The 16,012-nt window shown below is 39.8% G+C and overlaps 1 protein-coding gene across 1 annotated transcript in view; it reads right to left on the bottom strand.

Annotated features, from left to right (window-relative positions):
• The window catches only part of LOC134612449 (ras GTPase-activating protein 4-like), a 228,250-nt gene that overhangs the window by 176,908 nt on the left and 35,330 nt on the right, over nucleotides 1–16,012 (bottom strand). The window contains exon 2 of the mRNA XM_063456808.1: nucleotides 14,260–14,432. Coding sequence (XP_063312878.1) covers nucleotides 14,260–14,432 — 173 coding nt within the window. The remainder of the gene's footprint in view (nucleotides 1–14,259; nucleotides 14,433–16,012) is intronic.

Here is a 16,012-nt window from a genome sequence, read left to right as displayed (position 1 = left end):
CACCTATAGGTGAAGTAGACACCGGCTTAGGGCGCACATATGGAAGGGGAGCCCTTCTAAATGTGCTGCATCTGTGGTGCTGGCACACGGCACTAAGGAGAGGGAGGAGCGGTTGCCGCTCTGAAATTAGCAACCCACGCACCATCCCCCAGACGCCCCGTCAAAATGTGCCCTCAAAATGTATTGCAGTCCCCCGGCAGCTGCTTTTTGTACATTTGGCCAGCTCCAGGTATCCACCTCGTAAGGAGGAGCTGGAATTTAAGTTTTGCAGCAGGTGCCCACTGTCTGCATCAAAGGGGGGGGGGTCATTTGTAATGATGTAATCAAGGCTATTCACTTCACCTGTCAGTGGTTTTAATGTGGTGGCTAATCAGTGCATAATCAGAGTTTAAGTTACTTTTATTAATATAAAATAATGTCAACCTTAACTTTAATTCTTGAGCACCATAAACTTTACTAATGTCTGACAATGTACTCCATTTTATCATGATTAAATAATAAGTTAACAATTATCTCTTATTATTCTGTAGACACAGACTCTGATTCAGTGTTGAATATGCAATATGTGATGCTTAGAGTTAATTCAGGACATATTAAGCCCATACACAAGTGCAAAATTATCGCTTGATAGGAAGCATGTCATCCTACTGCTTATGTGCGCTGTGATGATGTGCACCTTCTGTGGAACCCCTGCTTGCCATAACACTGATTTTATCCTCCTGAAAGCCAGGCAAATCCACCCACCAGATACCAACCTTGCCAAAGATGGCAGGTATCCACCCTATTGAGGTGCCTATTGCACTTGAATGCCATCCCTGCTTTATTTATATTCAATTATATCTCAACTTTGTCAGTGACAACTTTGTCAGTGTCAAACAAGGCTAAAAGAGGAGCTCAGCCCTTCTCCTTGAAGCTCTGTCAATCACAGTATCAGGAATTTCACTTCTCGACTCTCCATACCAGCCTTACAATCAATGTAATAATACTATAGAAGCAATAACAGGGCAATTTCCCTGTATGCACATTGGTATTAGCTGAAATATTGAAAATGAATTGAATAGAAATAATGTGGCTCAGCATAATATCTTGGTTCCATAACCACTTCAATAAGGAGAAGGGGCTAGAAAGTAATACTATAGAAGTAGTAACATGGCAAATTTATTTTGCCCCCAATTTCTGCAAACCTACTCCATGTGTCTCATGGGAAGGAAAAATGCTTTAGTGCATTACAGGTGATACTCAACAAATTAGAATATCGTGCAAAAGTTCATTTATTTCAGTAATGCAACGTAAAAGGTGAAACTAATATATGAGATAGACGCATTACACGCAAAGCAAGATAGTTCAAGCCGTGATTTGTCATAGGTGTGATGATTATGGCTTACAGCTCATGAAAACCCCAAATCCACAATCTCAGTAAATTAGAATATTACATGCAATCAATAAAACAAGGATTGTACATAGAACAATATCGGACATCTGGTTGGTTTGGGCCCCTTTTGCTGCAATTACTGCCTCAGTGCGGCGTGGCATGGAAGCTATCAGCCTGTGGCACTGCTGAGGTGTTATGGAAGACCAGGATGCTTCAATAGCGGCCTTCAGCTCTTCTGCATTGTTCGGTCTCATGTCTCTCATCTTTTTCTTGGCAATGCCCCATAGATTCTCTATGGGGTTCAGGTCAGGCGAGTTTGCTGGCCAAACAAGCACAGTAATCCCACGGTCATTGAACCAGGCTTTGGTGCTTTTGGCAGTGTGGGCAGGTGCCAAGTCTCAAATGAAGTCAGCATCCCCATAAAGCTTGTCTGCGAAAGGAAGCATGAAGTGCTCCAAAATCTCCCGGTAGATGGCTGCATTTACCCTGGACTTAATGAAGCACAGTTTACCAACACCAGCAGATGACATGGCTCCCCTAATCAACACAGACTGTGGAAACTTCACACTGGACTTCAAGCATTTTGTAGTTCATTCTTCCTCCAGACTCTGGGTCCTTGGTTTCCAAATGAGATGCAAAAGTTGCTCTCATCAGAAAAGAGGACTTTGGACCACTGAGCAACAGACCAGTCCAATCTTTGTGAAAGTCCCCAACACTTTTGAATGGCCTTTTCCTGACAATCTTCTCCAGGCTGCGGTCATCCCTGCTGCTTGTGCACCTTTTTTCCCCACAATTTCCCCTTCCACATAACTTCATAGCTTTCTATTAATGTGCTTTGATACAGCACTTTGGGAACATCCAACTTCCTTCGCAATTACCTTTTGAGGCTTTCCCTCCTTATGGAGGGTGTCAATGATGGTTTTCTGCACAACCGTCAGGTCAGCAGTCTTCCCCATGATTGCGATTCCTACTGAACCAGACTGAGAGACCATTTAAAGGCTCAGAAACCCTTTGCAGGTGTTATGGCTTACTTAGCTGATTAGAGTGGGACAGTGTGAGCCTAGAATATTGCACCTTTTCACAATATTCTAATTTACTGAGATTGTGGATTTGGGGTTTTCATGAGCTGTAAGCCATAATCATTGCACTTATGACAAATCACAGCTTGAGCTATCTTGCTTTGCATGTAATGCGTCTATCTCATATACTAGTTTCCACTTTTACGTTGCATTACTAAAATAAATGAACTTTTGCCATTGGACATTGGTGCCATTGGAATAAGGGCCGGTGACACCTATAGGTGAAGTAGACACCGGCTTAGGGCGCACATATGGAAGGGGAGCCCTTCTAAATGTGCTGCATCTGTGGTGCTGGCACACCCACAGACTCTGGGTCCTTGGTTTCCAAATGAGATGCAAAAGTTGCTCTCATCAGAAAAGAGGACTTTGGACCACTGAGCAACAGACCAGTCCAATCTTTGTGAAAGTCCCCAACACTTTTGAATGGCCTTTTCCTGACAATCTTCTCCAGGCCGCGGTCATCCCTGCTGCTTGTGCACCTTTTTTCCCCACAATTTCCCCTTCCACATAACTTCATAGCTTTTTATTAATGTGCTTTGATACAGCACTTTGGGAACATCCAACTTCCTTCGCAATTACCTTTTGAGGCTTTCCCTCCTTATGGAGGGTGTCAATGATGGTTTTCTGCACAACCGTCAGGTCAGCAGTCTTCCCCATGATTGTGATTCCTACTGAACCAGACTGAGAGACCATTTAAAGGCTCAGAAACCCTTTGCAGGTGTTATGGCTTACTTAGCTGATTAGAGTGGGACACTGTGAGCCTAGAATATTGCACCTTTTCACAATATTCTAATTTACTGAGATTGTGGATTTGGGGTTTTCGTGAGCTGTAAGCCATAATCATTGCACTTATGACAAATCACAGCTTGAGCTATCTTGCTTTGCATGTAATGCGTCTATCTCATATACTAGTTTCCACTTTTACGTTGCATTACTGAAATAAATGAACTTTTGCATGATTTTCTGATTTTCCAAGTATCACCTGTATAAGCAGATTTTGTAACAAAAATGTTTGAAAAATACAGATCACGCCACATGGTTTGCTGTGGATCAGCTCTCGTTGTTATCAGTAAAATAATTTAGAAAAGTTCTTATTGAATTGCTGTATGACACATGATACAAGCACTTGCCTCCTAATACCACTTCCACCTGCTCACCTTCTGCTCTATTTGTGCTGCTGATCAGGTTAACCTGGCATATGGCTTGATAATCTAATGCTACCTGATACCACTCTCTGCGGACTAAACAACACTAATGAATATGGCATATTGCCATTTGTTCCTATCTATGATAATTTTGAAATTAAAATATAAATACATCCTTGAAATTCTTCTTCCTCCTAACATTCTTGCTCTAACACTTTGTCTATCCAGCAAAGCAGAACCTGTATATGGTTTTTAAAGTTTTTTTTATTGTATTCCGTGAGTGCTTTCAAATTTTCTCTATACTCTAATTTTGTACTTTAAGATCAGCATTATCTGTGCATATCCTGTAGTTTGAAAAAATAATAATACATTGCAAATTAATAGGACAGATTATCACCAATCACATTTTAAATGAAACATTTTATTTAATCAAAGAGAATAAACTAATATTAAAGAATATTAAGCTTGACGGGATTTGCACAATGTTTAGTGTATAAATTCGGGCTTGACAAACGTTTGTAGATCATATTATCCAATTACTTAGAAGTCAACATGATACTCTAAACATCTGGGTACACAGAGTTCTGTGTAACATATTTTGACATTTACATTATTAAAGTTAAATGATCCAAAATACTACTATAAGAAAAACCAGGGTCTGTCGTAATATTTACATGAGGTAAGTCAGACACCTCAAAAATCGGTTGGGTGGAGGGGCTGGGCCTGGCCGCTGAGCAGAGCAAACGCAGGTCATAGCAGCTCCTGCATTTAATCATGATTTTGACTGATTATCAGCGTTTGGAGGGCAACACTCAACATATTTGGGTTACCAACCAAAATGGGACAATATGGTGTCTAAATTCTAAACGGAATTGCCTGACTATATTATGAAGCTTTGCATAGCGAGCATAGGGGAGATGGACACTACCCCTCCACCAATGCTGACTGAAACATCTAATCTGAGTCCCTCCTGGACTGGTGGGGGTTATTCCAGTTCCAGGAGAACAGCACCATAAACTCTGGTACCTCCACCAACCAAGGCAACCTACACACAAAATGGCATAGACGGTGAACAAGCCCCATGTTGTTACACTGCCGAAGTCCACTACCCACAAGCTGGCTGACATCTTTTCAGCTTTTTGATCTGGCATAGCTAAGAGTCAGAGGGTACCACCGACACCTGCAAGCTTCTACACACTCACCGTCAAGCCTTTGGGAGATTATACGAGACATGGCTCCTATCCTCACCACTTTTAAACACTCAGAGAGGGAGATGTGACAGAGGCAGGGTGAGGGCTCTAAACTAGCCACTGAAGAGGCTGGCATTTGTTCACAGAGAAGGCACAGAGCATTTCAGCATGTCCTACCTACTACTAATTCAGCATCCGGTGGAGCTATGGGGCACCCACGTTCCCCTTCCGTGCAGAGTCAAGTGGAGAGCAACTCTTAGATGCAGTACACAACCCGAGACAACTCTGAATTTGGGACTGCCACATGACCGTATCCCATGTAACCAATATGGTGGGAGGACTGGACAGTGCATGATGGCTCCGATATTTGCTCAGGGCTGGGGAGCTGGGGGCAGCATACCTGCCTGTTTAGCCTGTCTCAAGTGGGTTGGTAGATTATTGGCCAACTGCAATCCCATGTTTCATAGCCTTTGGTTTTTTTTCTGTTAAGCTCCCATAGTGGGTTCTCGCTTGTTGCTATTCCTAGTGTATGTATAGTTTACTTTTATTTGATGTTCTCAGCATGATCCTGTCTTCTCTCCATCCTGCATAATCGGTGGATTAGTCTCCTTCTCGACTATGAGAAAGTCTTTGCACTCCTGATCAAATATAGCAATCATCGCTCTAGCTTGACAGGGATATACTCCCTGTTAAGCTAATGTATCGCACTTACAGTTTTAAACTATTTATATTTTCACTCATAAACTTATTGGTTTAATCTCTAATCTAACGCATAGGTACCTACTGTCAGGGTTCCTTCTGTGGTAACCAGAGATGTCCCCCATCATTCTCACCTCTTACAGGAGGAGAAGGATCCTCTCCAGCATCCCTCTTAGTTCTCCAGCGGTTTTCACGCTGGCTGAGATAGCCCTGCCCCCTTTTATGACGCGGCACGGGTGCGTCGACTCATGACGCTAATGACGTCACAGCCTGTCGTTTGAATTAGGATGTTTTAGGGGTGTGGCTATCATCCTAATGACCCACAGTATAAAAAGGACTCAGAGGGCAAGGTTCATTGTCCTGTTGTGGTTCATTATTGTTCTCAATAGTGCTTTATCTGTATTATGTATTCTGGTTATTGACTTCGGCTCTGTTTTTACTAATCTCCATTCTATACTCCTTTACCCAGCTTTAGTGTTCTTATTTACCCTGATCTCTGTACTCCTTGACCTCGGCTTGACTCTGAGTACTCTTTGTTCTTCTAACAATAGTCCGGCCATTCTAAGGTCCGGTATACGTTACCTTTTATCTACATTATGCGTGTTGGATCCCATTCCACTCCTGACACCTACTAAACAACCTTTTCAGAGTCTACACATTAATCTAGCATAAATTGGTACCTGTATGTTGCTCCTGATCATGTGAGGATGTGCTTGTAGCTAACTGTAATCTTTATTTCATATAAAGTGAGGCCCCCAAATACTGTGGGTAATATGTTGTGTTTTCCAATATGCGACCAATGTTGACTTTTAGTATTTTCATGCTTTTATTGCACAATTACCGTATGGCTATATATTGATGTCACCACTGTTCAATTCTGTCACTAAGCTTTATGCTTTAATGAAATACATGATTGACAAAAATAAAATCAGTTGGGTGGACATGCCTTTTTCTTGTATAGATATCCATCACTGCTATTATATGCTGGTGCTTGGGGCAGTGAATGATAAATATGCAGGATATTATAGATCCACTGTTTCTACAACACAATGGATCCATACTGCATACATGCAATACAAACATAAGAGTGGAAGAGCAAAAAAGGGGTAATGACTATGTATGTTTTTGTTTGTAGAATGTGTTTCACACATACCAGCAACTACCACTGATGGAGTAAATGCCTCTAACTGCAATACTAGCTATATTATCTCATAATGAATCTGGATCAGACCACCCTAATAAAAATGTATATACAAGAGATATATAAATTATATCTCTATCCTTCTAGAAGTTGTTTTTTCCATGTAATTAATCTCTGTGCAGAAGGTTAATCCTCATATTTCATAAATGTTTTAAAAATTACAAAAATCTCCGATAGCAATGCCACGAGGAAACTGTGACTTGACTGGAAGGTACCTCAGAACTGCCCCTGCCCCATAACCATTTTATCTCATCAAATACTACGGACAGTGCTATAGTCTATCATGTGTAGGCTGCTGCCTGCAACCCAGGTAAAAGGAATAATAGCTGTTTACTTCTTTTGCATGCCCACAAATCTTTCAAGGTCATTCCTCTCATTAGCCTTTCCAATCTGGTTATGTGGTTTACTTGGAGTGCAAGTGGAGTGATGTAATCAAAAGCATTAGCAAGTAATGACTTATCAATGGCAAAATTCAATGGCCATTATTCCCAACTTATTCTTCTTGAGCTTTCTGCTGCTTTCGACAATGTTGACCATCCACTTCTCCTCACTCTTCTCAACCCTGACCTCAGTGGCAATGCACTCCTCTGGTTCTCTTTCTTCCTCTCTGGTTCCTTCCCTCCTTCTGTATCTTTCTCAGTTGGAATTTCTCAAGGTCCTGTACTGGCACCTCTTTTATTCTCAGTTTACAGGTGAGCTAATATCATACTATCATTCTATGGCTTTCAATATCAACTGTATGATACCCAGATCCTCCTCTAATCTTTCTCCTTGTCAGGTGGATCGTGTTATTGACTGCTAATGCTCTGTTTCTGACTGGATGATAATTCCTAAAACTCCGCTTCTCCAAGGATGAACTCCTTGGATTTAGCCCTCTAAAGCTATGTCTGTCCCTATTTCCCTTTAGGTCAATGGAGCTATCATAATCTCTACCCCAAAGGCGTGTTGCCTTGGTGTGGGATTTGTTTCTGACATTTCCTTCACCCGTTACATGAATCGTATCACCAAATCTAGTCATTTTCACTTTAAAAACATTTCTCACGCTCACCGCTTTCTCACCAAGAACATACTTGTCCAGGCTCTTGTTTCCTGCCTTGATTATTAAACTCTGTCAGTTTCTACACTGGCTGTCTGTTTCATTTAAGTTTCAATTCAAAGTTCTCGTCCTTACCTACAAGGTTCTCTATAACTGTGCCCCTGTCTAAATCTGCTCCCTCATTAGTAGACATTTTCCAACTCTTCATTCCAACAGTGACCTGTTACTGTCCTGTTCCCATACCCTCACCCCAACGCACACCTAAAGGACTACTCTAGGACTGCCCCTTCATTATGGAATGCACATCTTTGCCACATTCAACTCTCCTTGTCTCTGCTATCCTTCAAAAAAGACATCCTCTGCGGTCTCCCAACTTTTGTGCTCCTGCCCCCCAAACACACATTCCATCTTTTCAGGTGCATACAGATTATTTGATTCCCTCACTTCCTTCAGTACCTTTGTTCCTTGCCCTTTTAGACTGTAAGCTTGTCTGGGCAAGGTCAACCTACTTTTGTCTGTTTCTCTTAAAATAGAAATAATTTTAATTTCTGACTATTACTGGTTATATAACAAAGCTTATTGAATTTGTAATGCAGTAGGCTGATGCAAATTTGTCATATATATTATTTTTTATTAATTTATATGTGATCGTTTCCAAACAAATACTTTTTTACTCATTGCTTTTTCTTAAAGTGCACCTGTCATTAAAACGAAATGATTATAGAGAGAGTTCCCCATTTATGCATCATACCTGCCACAAAGCATGCAAATGTATAAACGTCATTCTATTTTTACTCGTTTTCAGCTGTTATCTTTATGCTGTCTGCATACAAATATATAACGTTGGTGTGTGAGTTTCAGGTGCAAATGCACCATCTGAGATCTCAGGATGCAATGCATAAGACTTAGATGTGTGTGCGTTTCCAGCTTATAAATCAATATATTTATTTATAATGTTAGAATGCTACTTTTCAGTCTTAGACCCATTCCCCCTTTGGAAACATAAGCTATCCAGAGTTTTCCCTTGTCAACGCAGCCACTCCAACTGCTGTGAGATCATCATCATTCTGAGGATCTCTGGTCCATTCTAACACTCTTCATGTGGTACACACTGCACTCCTCCAATCAGACACTTTGCATAGAAAAGTATTATCCCAATGCTTCTTCATGAGAAGAATTGTCAGCACTTGTGTGCGAGGACACTGAATATAACATTTTTTGTTTTTCAAAAATCTTCAATTGAAAATGCTTCTTGTAGCTCACAACCAGTAGGGATTAATTATTTTACAAATGGAAACATTGCTGTCTCTCAGGTAGATGTCATAAAAGCCGAGTTTTAGGGACAATTTTTTAGAAAATGTAAGTACAAAAGATGAACTGTTGCTTTCCTGGAAATAACATGATTAAATAAAACATTTATAATCATCTATAACTTTTTTCCTGAGATGCCTTGTTTCCTTTTAAATTTATATTAACAATTTAACAAATAACATTATAATCCAGTTCAGACAAGGCAGTGTCAGGGCAAACATTGCAAATGAGGATAAAAAAGTAAAACATTGTTTAATGTCTCCTCCTCTGTCTATGCTTTCTGTATGCTGACTGCCAGATGCAACGGACAGAGTTAATAACAATGATTGACAGGGAGCTAAGATGGAGGCACTCGGTTGAAGGATAAAGCAGTATGCATGTCTACATTTAATTTTATTTATCACACATCACAAACACATATTTATTAAATATACGGAAAAATAAACGTAATATAAAAATTTCTGTGAAGTGACAGTTTCCCTTTAAAGCAACTTTCCTGGGTGTTTTACCACATTTTATACATTGCACAGATTCCTTTGAAGAAATTCACAGTACTCTGCTCTCTATCTTATGCAGTCCTTTAGCAGCAATGACCACTTTATCTAGAAATGACTTATCTCTTTTCCTCTTTCAGACAGTCATTGCCTTTCAGTTTGGACAGAAGTGATATTTACACTTCTACATGATCAATGTGGGAGACACTCATAACACCATAAACACTAAACTGAGCTGTAGTGGTTAGGCTTCTAAGAATATCGCTTCAATGAGAATTGCTTGATCAAGTGAATAGATTCTCATATTGACATGCTAAATATACAAAATGGCATGGAATTAATACGCTTCTACTGAGTTATTACTGCTCAAATTTTTTTTTTTTTTATCTTTTAACTCATTTGGATAGTTTTTCCAACAGTGCTAAACAATTTGGAAAATGTATTTAATCAAAGACAATATTAGTAATAACTGACCTTTTAAACAACACAAAACACGTTGCATGAACATTTACAATATTGGGTACCACATTGTCAAAGACTGAGAGAAACAGCTTGAATCACTAGTGTTTCTAGGTAAATGGGATTTTACATTTGTTATAATAATCCAATTTTATTCATGAGGCTATGTGTATGTCTCCACTTTATATAACAGAATAAGTTTAAATATGGCAACAGTGTTGGTAGTTTAGTTAATTACAGGAAACAAATTTTTGTGGACCAGACAACATGTAAGATATTACAGATAATACAGCGCTAATTGTTCTCCAGCAGTCAGTTGTAAATACTTGGCCGAGGACTATGAGTTTTAGCTCATCAACCGGTAGATTGCCGCATTTTGCCAATACCTAATATATATATATATATATATATATATATATATATATATATATATATATATATATCAGAGTATTTATTTTTGAAAATGTAAAGAATTAAAAAGAATCAAAGCTCTTCTAGTGCTCTAGTAGATCTTTAACCGGTTTCTCCAAGTACCATAACCATGTAAGTGATTCTGTATGTGCAGTGTTTTACTATGAATGCTCAATGTTGCCAGAAGTCTAACTCCACCTCCGGCAGCATCATTAGATTGTGAAGAGTTCTGGGCTGGTTTAAAGTTTATTCTGACCATAGGTGGTGTCTGTCAGCATGCGCAACAAGCTGGTAAAAGACAACTAATGGTATCATACCCCTCCCCACCCCTGTGCCACTCAAATAATCTCCCTATAACTTGATCAGCACTGGGACAGAATGACCATTAGATACCTCTTATATGCACTTCAAGCTTTACATTTTAAACATGTTTTAGTTTGAATTTCAAATCTTTCCTCAGGAAACACCAACAGGCCAAAATTCCATGTAATTGCTTTAATAGCAAAGGTGACTTAATCAACAACTTGGTCACTTCTATTGACCCCTTCTCTTCTTTGCTCAAAAGCTCCCCTTCATACCTACATCTACTCTTTGCTTTTTATATCAAATTATTTTCAAAATGGCATGCAGATTTCCAGATGATTTATTTTCTCTCCTTTATGCCTGACCTCTGCTCCCAAATCTTTTGGTGTAGTGGTTATACTGCAAAGAATGCCCTGGCACCCTTCAACGCAAGCAGTCAAACCGCCTGCTAGCATGTGATCCGCCATGTACCACTCCCTGCCTTTCTTCATCCTGAAGGAAGCTTGAACTAAGACTGGTAGTGCTTGGAGTGTTCCTTTAAAGAACACTGTAGACACTGTAACTTATTCATCCCATTGAAGTGGTTTGAAACATAGAATGTGACGACAGATAAGAACCATTCGGCCCATCTAGTCTGCCCAATATTTTGAAATACTTTTAATTACTCCCTGGCCTTATCTTAAGTCTAGGATAGCCTTATGCCTATCCCACACATGCTTAAACTCCCTCACTGTGTTAACCTCTACCACTTCAGCTGGAAGGCTATTCCATGCATCCACTACCCTCTCAGTAAAGTAATACTTCCTAAAGTTATTTTAAACCTTTGCCCCTCTAATTTAAGACTGTCTTCTTGTTGTGGTAGTGTTTATTCTTCTAAATATAGTCTCCTCCTTTACTGTGTTGATTCCCTTTATGTATTTAAATGTTTATATCATATTCCCCCTGTCCCGTCTTTCCTCCAAGCCATACATGTTAAGATCCTTTAACCTTTCCTTGTAAGTTTTATCCTGCAATCCATGAACCAGCTTAGTAGCCCTTCTCTGAACTCTTTCTAGAGTATCAATATCCTTCTGAAGATACGGTCTCCAGTACTGCGTACAATACTCCAAGTGAGGTCTTACCAGTGTTCTGTACAATGGCATGAGCACTTCTCTCTTTCTACTGCTAATACCTCTCCCTATACAACCAAGCATTCTGCTAGCATTTCCTGCTGCTCTATTACATTGTCTTCCTACCTTTAAGTCATCTGAAATAATTACTCCTAAATCCCTTTCCTCAGATGTTGAGGTTAGTAGGGTATCAAATATTCTGTAATCTGCCCTTGGGGTTTTACGTCCCTCCTGGAACATCAACCCTGTTACATATCTTAGTATCATCAGCAAAAAGACATACCTTACCATCAAATCCTTCTGCAATATCACTAATAAAAATATTAAAGAGAATGGGTTCAAGTACAGATCCCAGAGGTACCCAACTGGTAACTAGACCTTGCTTCGAATATACTCTTTGACAATAACCATCTGTTGCCTGTCATTTAGCCACTGCCTAACCCATTCAACAATATTGGAATCCAAACTTAAAGATTGCAGTTTATTGATAAGCCTTCTATGTGCAATAGTGTCAAAAGCCTTGCTGAAATCTAGGTAAGCAATATCTACTGCACCACCCTGATCTATTATTTTAGTTACCTAATCAAAAAAATCTACAAGAGTAGTTTGGCATGATCTCCCTGAAGTAAACCCATGTTGTCTCTGATCGTGAAATCTATGTGTTTTTAGATGTTCAACAATCCTATCCTTTAACATGGTTTCCATTGCTTTCCCCACTACTGAAGTATAGTTGCCCGACTCCTCCCTGCTACCTTTCTTGTGAATGGTTACAACATTTGCTAATTTTCAATCTTCTGTGACTACTCCTGTTAACAATGATTGGTTAAATAAATCTGTTAATGGTTTTGCTAGTACACCACTAAGCGCTTTTAATAGCTTTGGGTGTATTCCATCACGTCCCATTGACTTATTTGTCTTTACTTTTGACAGTTGAAATATAACCTCTTCCTCTGTAAACTCACATGTAATGGTTATAGTGTCTGTTGTCCCCTGGCACTGTCCTTCCATGCAACACTAAATTGTTTAAACGTTTAAATGCTGTCTGCAAACACCTATCGCCTCTGCGTCAGGGGACTCCAGGCACTATAAACAATTAAATGAGATGATATGATATGGACATATAGAGCATAAAGTATCCATTTAATGAGTATAGGTTCCTGTAACATTATATGAACACAAACTTACTCCAACTAACTCTGAGGTTTTTTGCAAGTTGCAAATGTATATTTTATTACAATGTATACTGTACTGTTACTGTATTATAAGTTATCTGTTGATGACTGTATTTTTTGCTTATCTATGTGAAGTGCTTTGGATCAGGGCACTTTGTAACACTTATAAAAGACAAGTAAGATAACATTCTGATTGAGAATTATAATATATCAATGTAAACAGTTACACAAACGAAGAGCCTGTTTTATTTTTCTAAAATAATAATATTTTTTTATCACTTATAAGCAAACAGTTTATATTTTATTCATCTAGTAAGAAAAAAAAATCAATTTCAAAATCGTCCATGTAACTAAAGCTATATAAGGCTGGCATTTGTTATTGGCATTCCTTCTACATACTGATTTTGTGATGTAGCATGGGCTGATAATGAGCAGGCTGTAACCAGACAAATGACAGTAACAGGTAATAGCCTTCCTGCATTTACAATCATACCTTTCTCCTGCCACTTACTGCTCAAATACCAGATGCTAAAAACAGCCTGGAACCAGTCACAAGCCCTCTTGTTCTTTGATTATATTTTATATATTGCATTCAATATCCTCTTCCCTGCAAAGTCACTGTAAATAACCTTTTTGCCTAGTAAAAGGTCGGCAGACTATGGACTTAGCAGGCAATTTCAGACACTAACTAGGAGTCTAAGGTAGCAAATTAAAGGCTATGCTATGCATGACGATAATCAGACTCTGACTGTCACTTTCCAAATCATTGTCCTCCCATCCAACAGTCAAAGCGTTAATATAACAAAGCCCAAAGGCCAGGTGAAGCCATAGGTCAGGGGTCAAACACTACCCTGCCCCTAAGAACCTTAATAAATAGTGACCTGCTCTCCCAGCCAGTCCCTCACTGTGATGTCTGTGTTATTAAACACAATCAGCCACATCCTTTAACCATGTATTGTATGAGCCAGAGGGAAAGGTGCTGCACTGACATTTAAATGGGTGATATCTTGGTCCAAATATTCAATAATACAATGTAGTATAATGCACAGATTGTACGTGTACATAAAGATAATGTACAGATCTTTTCACATACACACATCACACAACACACATACCACATACACACACAACACACACCACACAATACACAGCACACACACCACATACACACACAATACACACAATACACACAATACACAGCACACACACACACACACAGACAAGCTATCACAGAGTGAGGTCCTGGTGGGAGCACATGTAAGGAGAGTCAGCACTCACATGTCCTTGACTGGCAAGTTCTTCCCTTCCACAATTCGAATGAAGAGGGAGCTCCTCCTGGCCATGGCTGGGCAGAGCAGGGAGACAGAGGCGGCTGGGATGGCAGCAGCCTGTTCCTGGTCCGGGCTGTCTGTCCGGGAGCTCTCAGTGTTTGGCAGAGCAGGTACTCCTGGCTGGGAATAAAAACAACAATCAGATCGCGGCCAGTAACTGGGGAGACCTCGGAGGGAGGGACCAACAAAGTGGAAAGAGACTGTCAGCAGTCACAGTACCCCCACCTCCAACCCTCTCCGTGTGTCTAAACCGAGGGGGGAGGTGAGAGGGGGGGTTATTGTTCTTATTAAGGTAACGATTCCAGTCTAAGGACAGCCTGGTTTTCATTACTTAATGTTAGGCACTCATGTAAAAATCACAAGATGCTCACTGTGATCTGGAATGGCAAATGTAAAATCATAAGTGGCCATATATGACAAAGTGTACCCATTTTTCTGCCTGTCTCTAATCAACTATATGTCTGCATTTTCCTTCACCTGATCTGCCTGTTCATCATCCATCCGTCCATCTTACCTTATTTCCATTCCTCCCTTTATCCTGTCTCCATCATCAAGTAAAAGATAAATGCTTGTCTTACTGACCTATAACTAAAAGCAATTTGCAAATGTTTATAATTCAAATATCCCTCCATATCAACTAATATCTTCAGTCACCTTCTTCAATTTGTGTACACTGTCCAAAATTATACAACTCCTACCCAAAGTCCAACCCCTGTCTCCTCTCACACTCCACCCTGAGGTTATCTCCATCAGCCCATGTTTCCAAAGGCAAAATAAACTCTTGTCTCCATCTCATGATCACACATGCTCGATGATAAACCATACCATAACCTTACATGGCGTTTTATTTCATATTCCAAGCAATAATTCATACATTATCCACCAATCAATGCCCCATATTCCATCCCAAGATTCACATACCATGTCATTTTGTATGAATAATGGGCATATCTTTCAGATATGATGCATATTTTGGATACCTGTAATAAGTGGTATATCAGACATATTGTGTGTACCCTATGGGTGTGATTTATTCTTATTTTTGTCATTGTACTCTAGGTGGTAAGGAAATACACCTTTTTTCACACAGACTGTTTATTTAACTGTATATATTGAAGCGCCAACTCAACTACTTTTACTTTTTTTTAACCATTTAGTTGTTTATGAAACATTGACAAATATCCATCACCTTCAAATTAAGCCGGCTAGACTGTTCAGGATGGGGATTTCAGGTAAATTGCTATCAACATCTCAGAACAAATATCAATAAAGAAGCCGAAGGAAGCACTGAGCTTGAGCATGCACACAGTTAATAAAATAATTAATTATTAAAATGAGTGGAGGTCCTTCTAGTCACCAGTTCTATTGCCCTCTGCTCAGCACTACAATGCAACCATGGCATTACCTTCCAGTAACACCTGCCACATGCTCGCAGAGAACAATCTGCCTACAGTTATGCATGGTGGTGTCTCGGTGATGCTCTGCGGCTGCTCTGCATCCCCTGACACTGAAATCCTGCAGCGTGTGGAAGGCAAGATGGATTCATTGAAGTATCAGGAAATCCTAGGGAAAAAATCTCATGCCATCAGTGATGAAGCTGCACCTCGGGCATCATTGGACCTTTTAACAAGACACTGATGCCAAGCATACCTCAAATTCCACCAAGGCTTGGTTGCAGAAGAAGCCCTGGAAAATTCCAC

The sequence above is a fragment of the Pelobates fuscus genome, chromosome 1, assembly GCF_036172605.1.
Source record: "Pelobates fuscus isolate aPelFus1 chromosome 1, aPelFus1.pri, whole genome shotgun sequence".
Classification (NCBI taxonomy): domain Eukaryota; kingdom Metazoa; phylum Chordata; class Amphibia; order Anura; family Pelobatidae; genus Pelobates; species Pelobates fuscus.
Note: the sequence above shows the minus strand (reverse complement) of the source record. Positions and strands in the feature narration are given on the sequence as shown.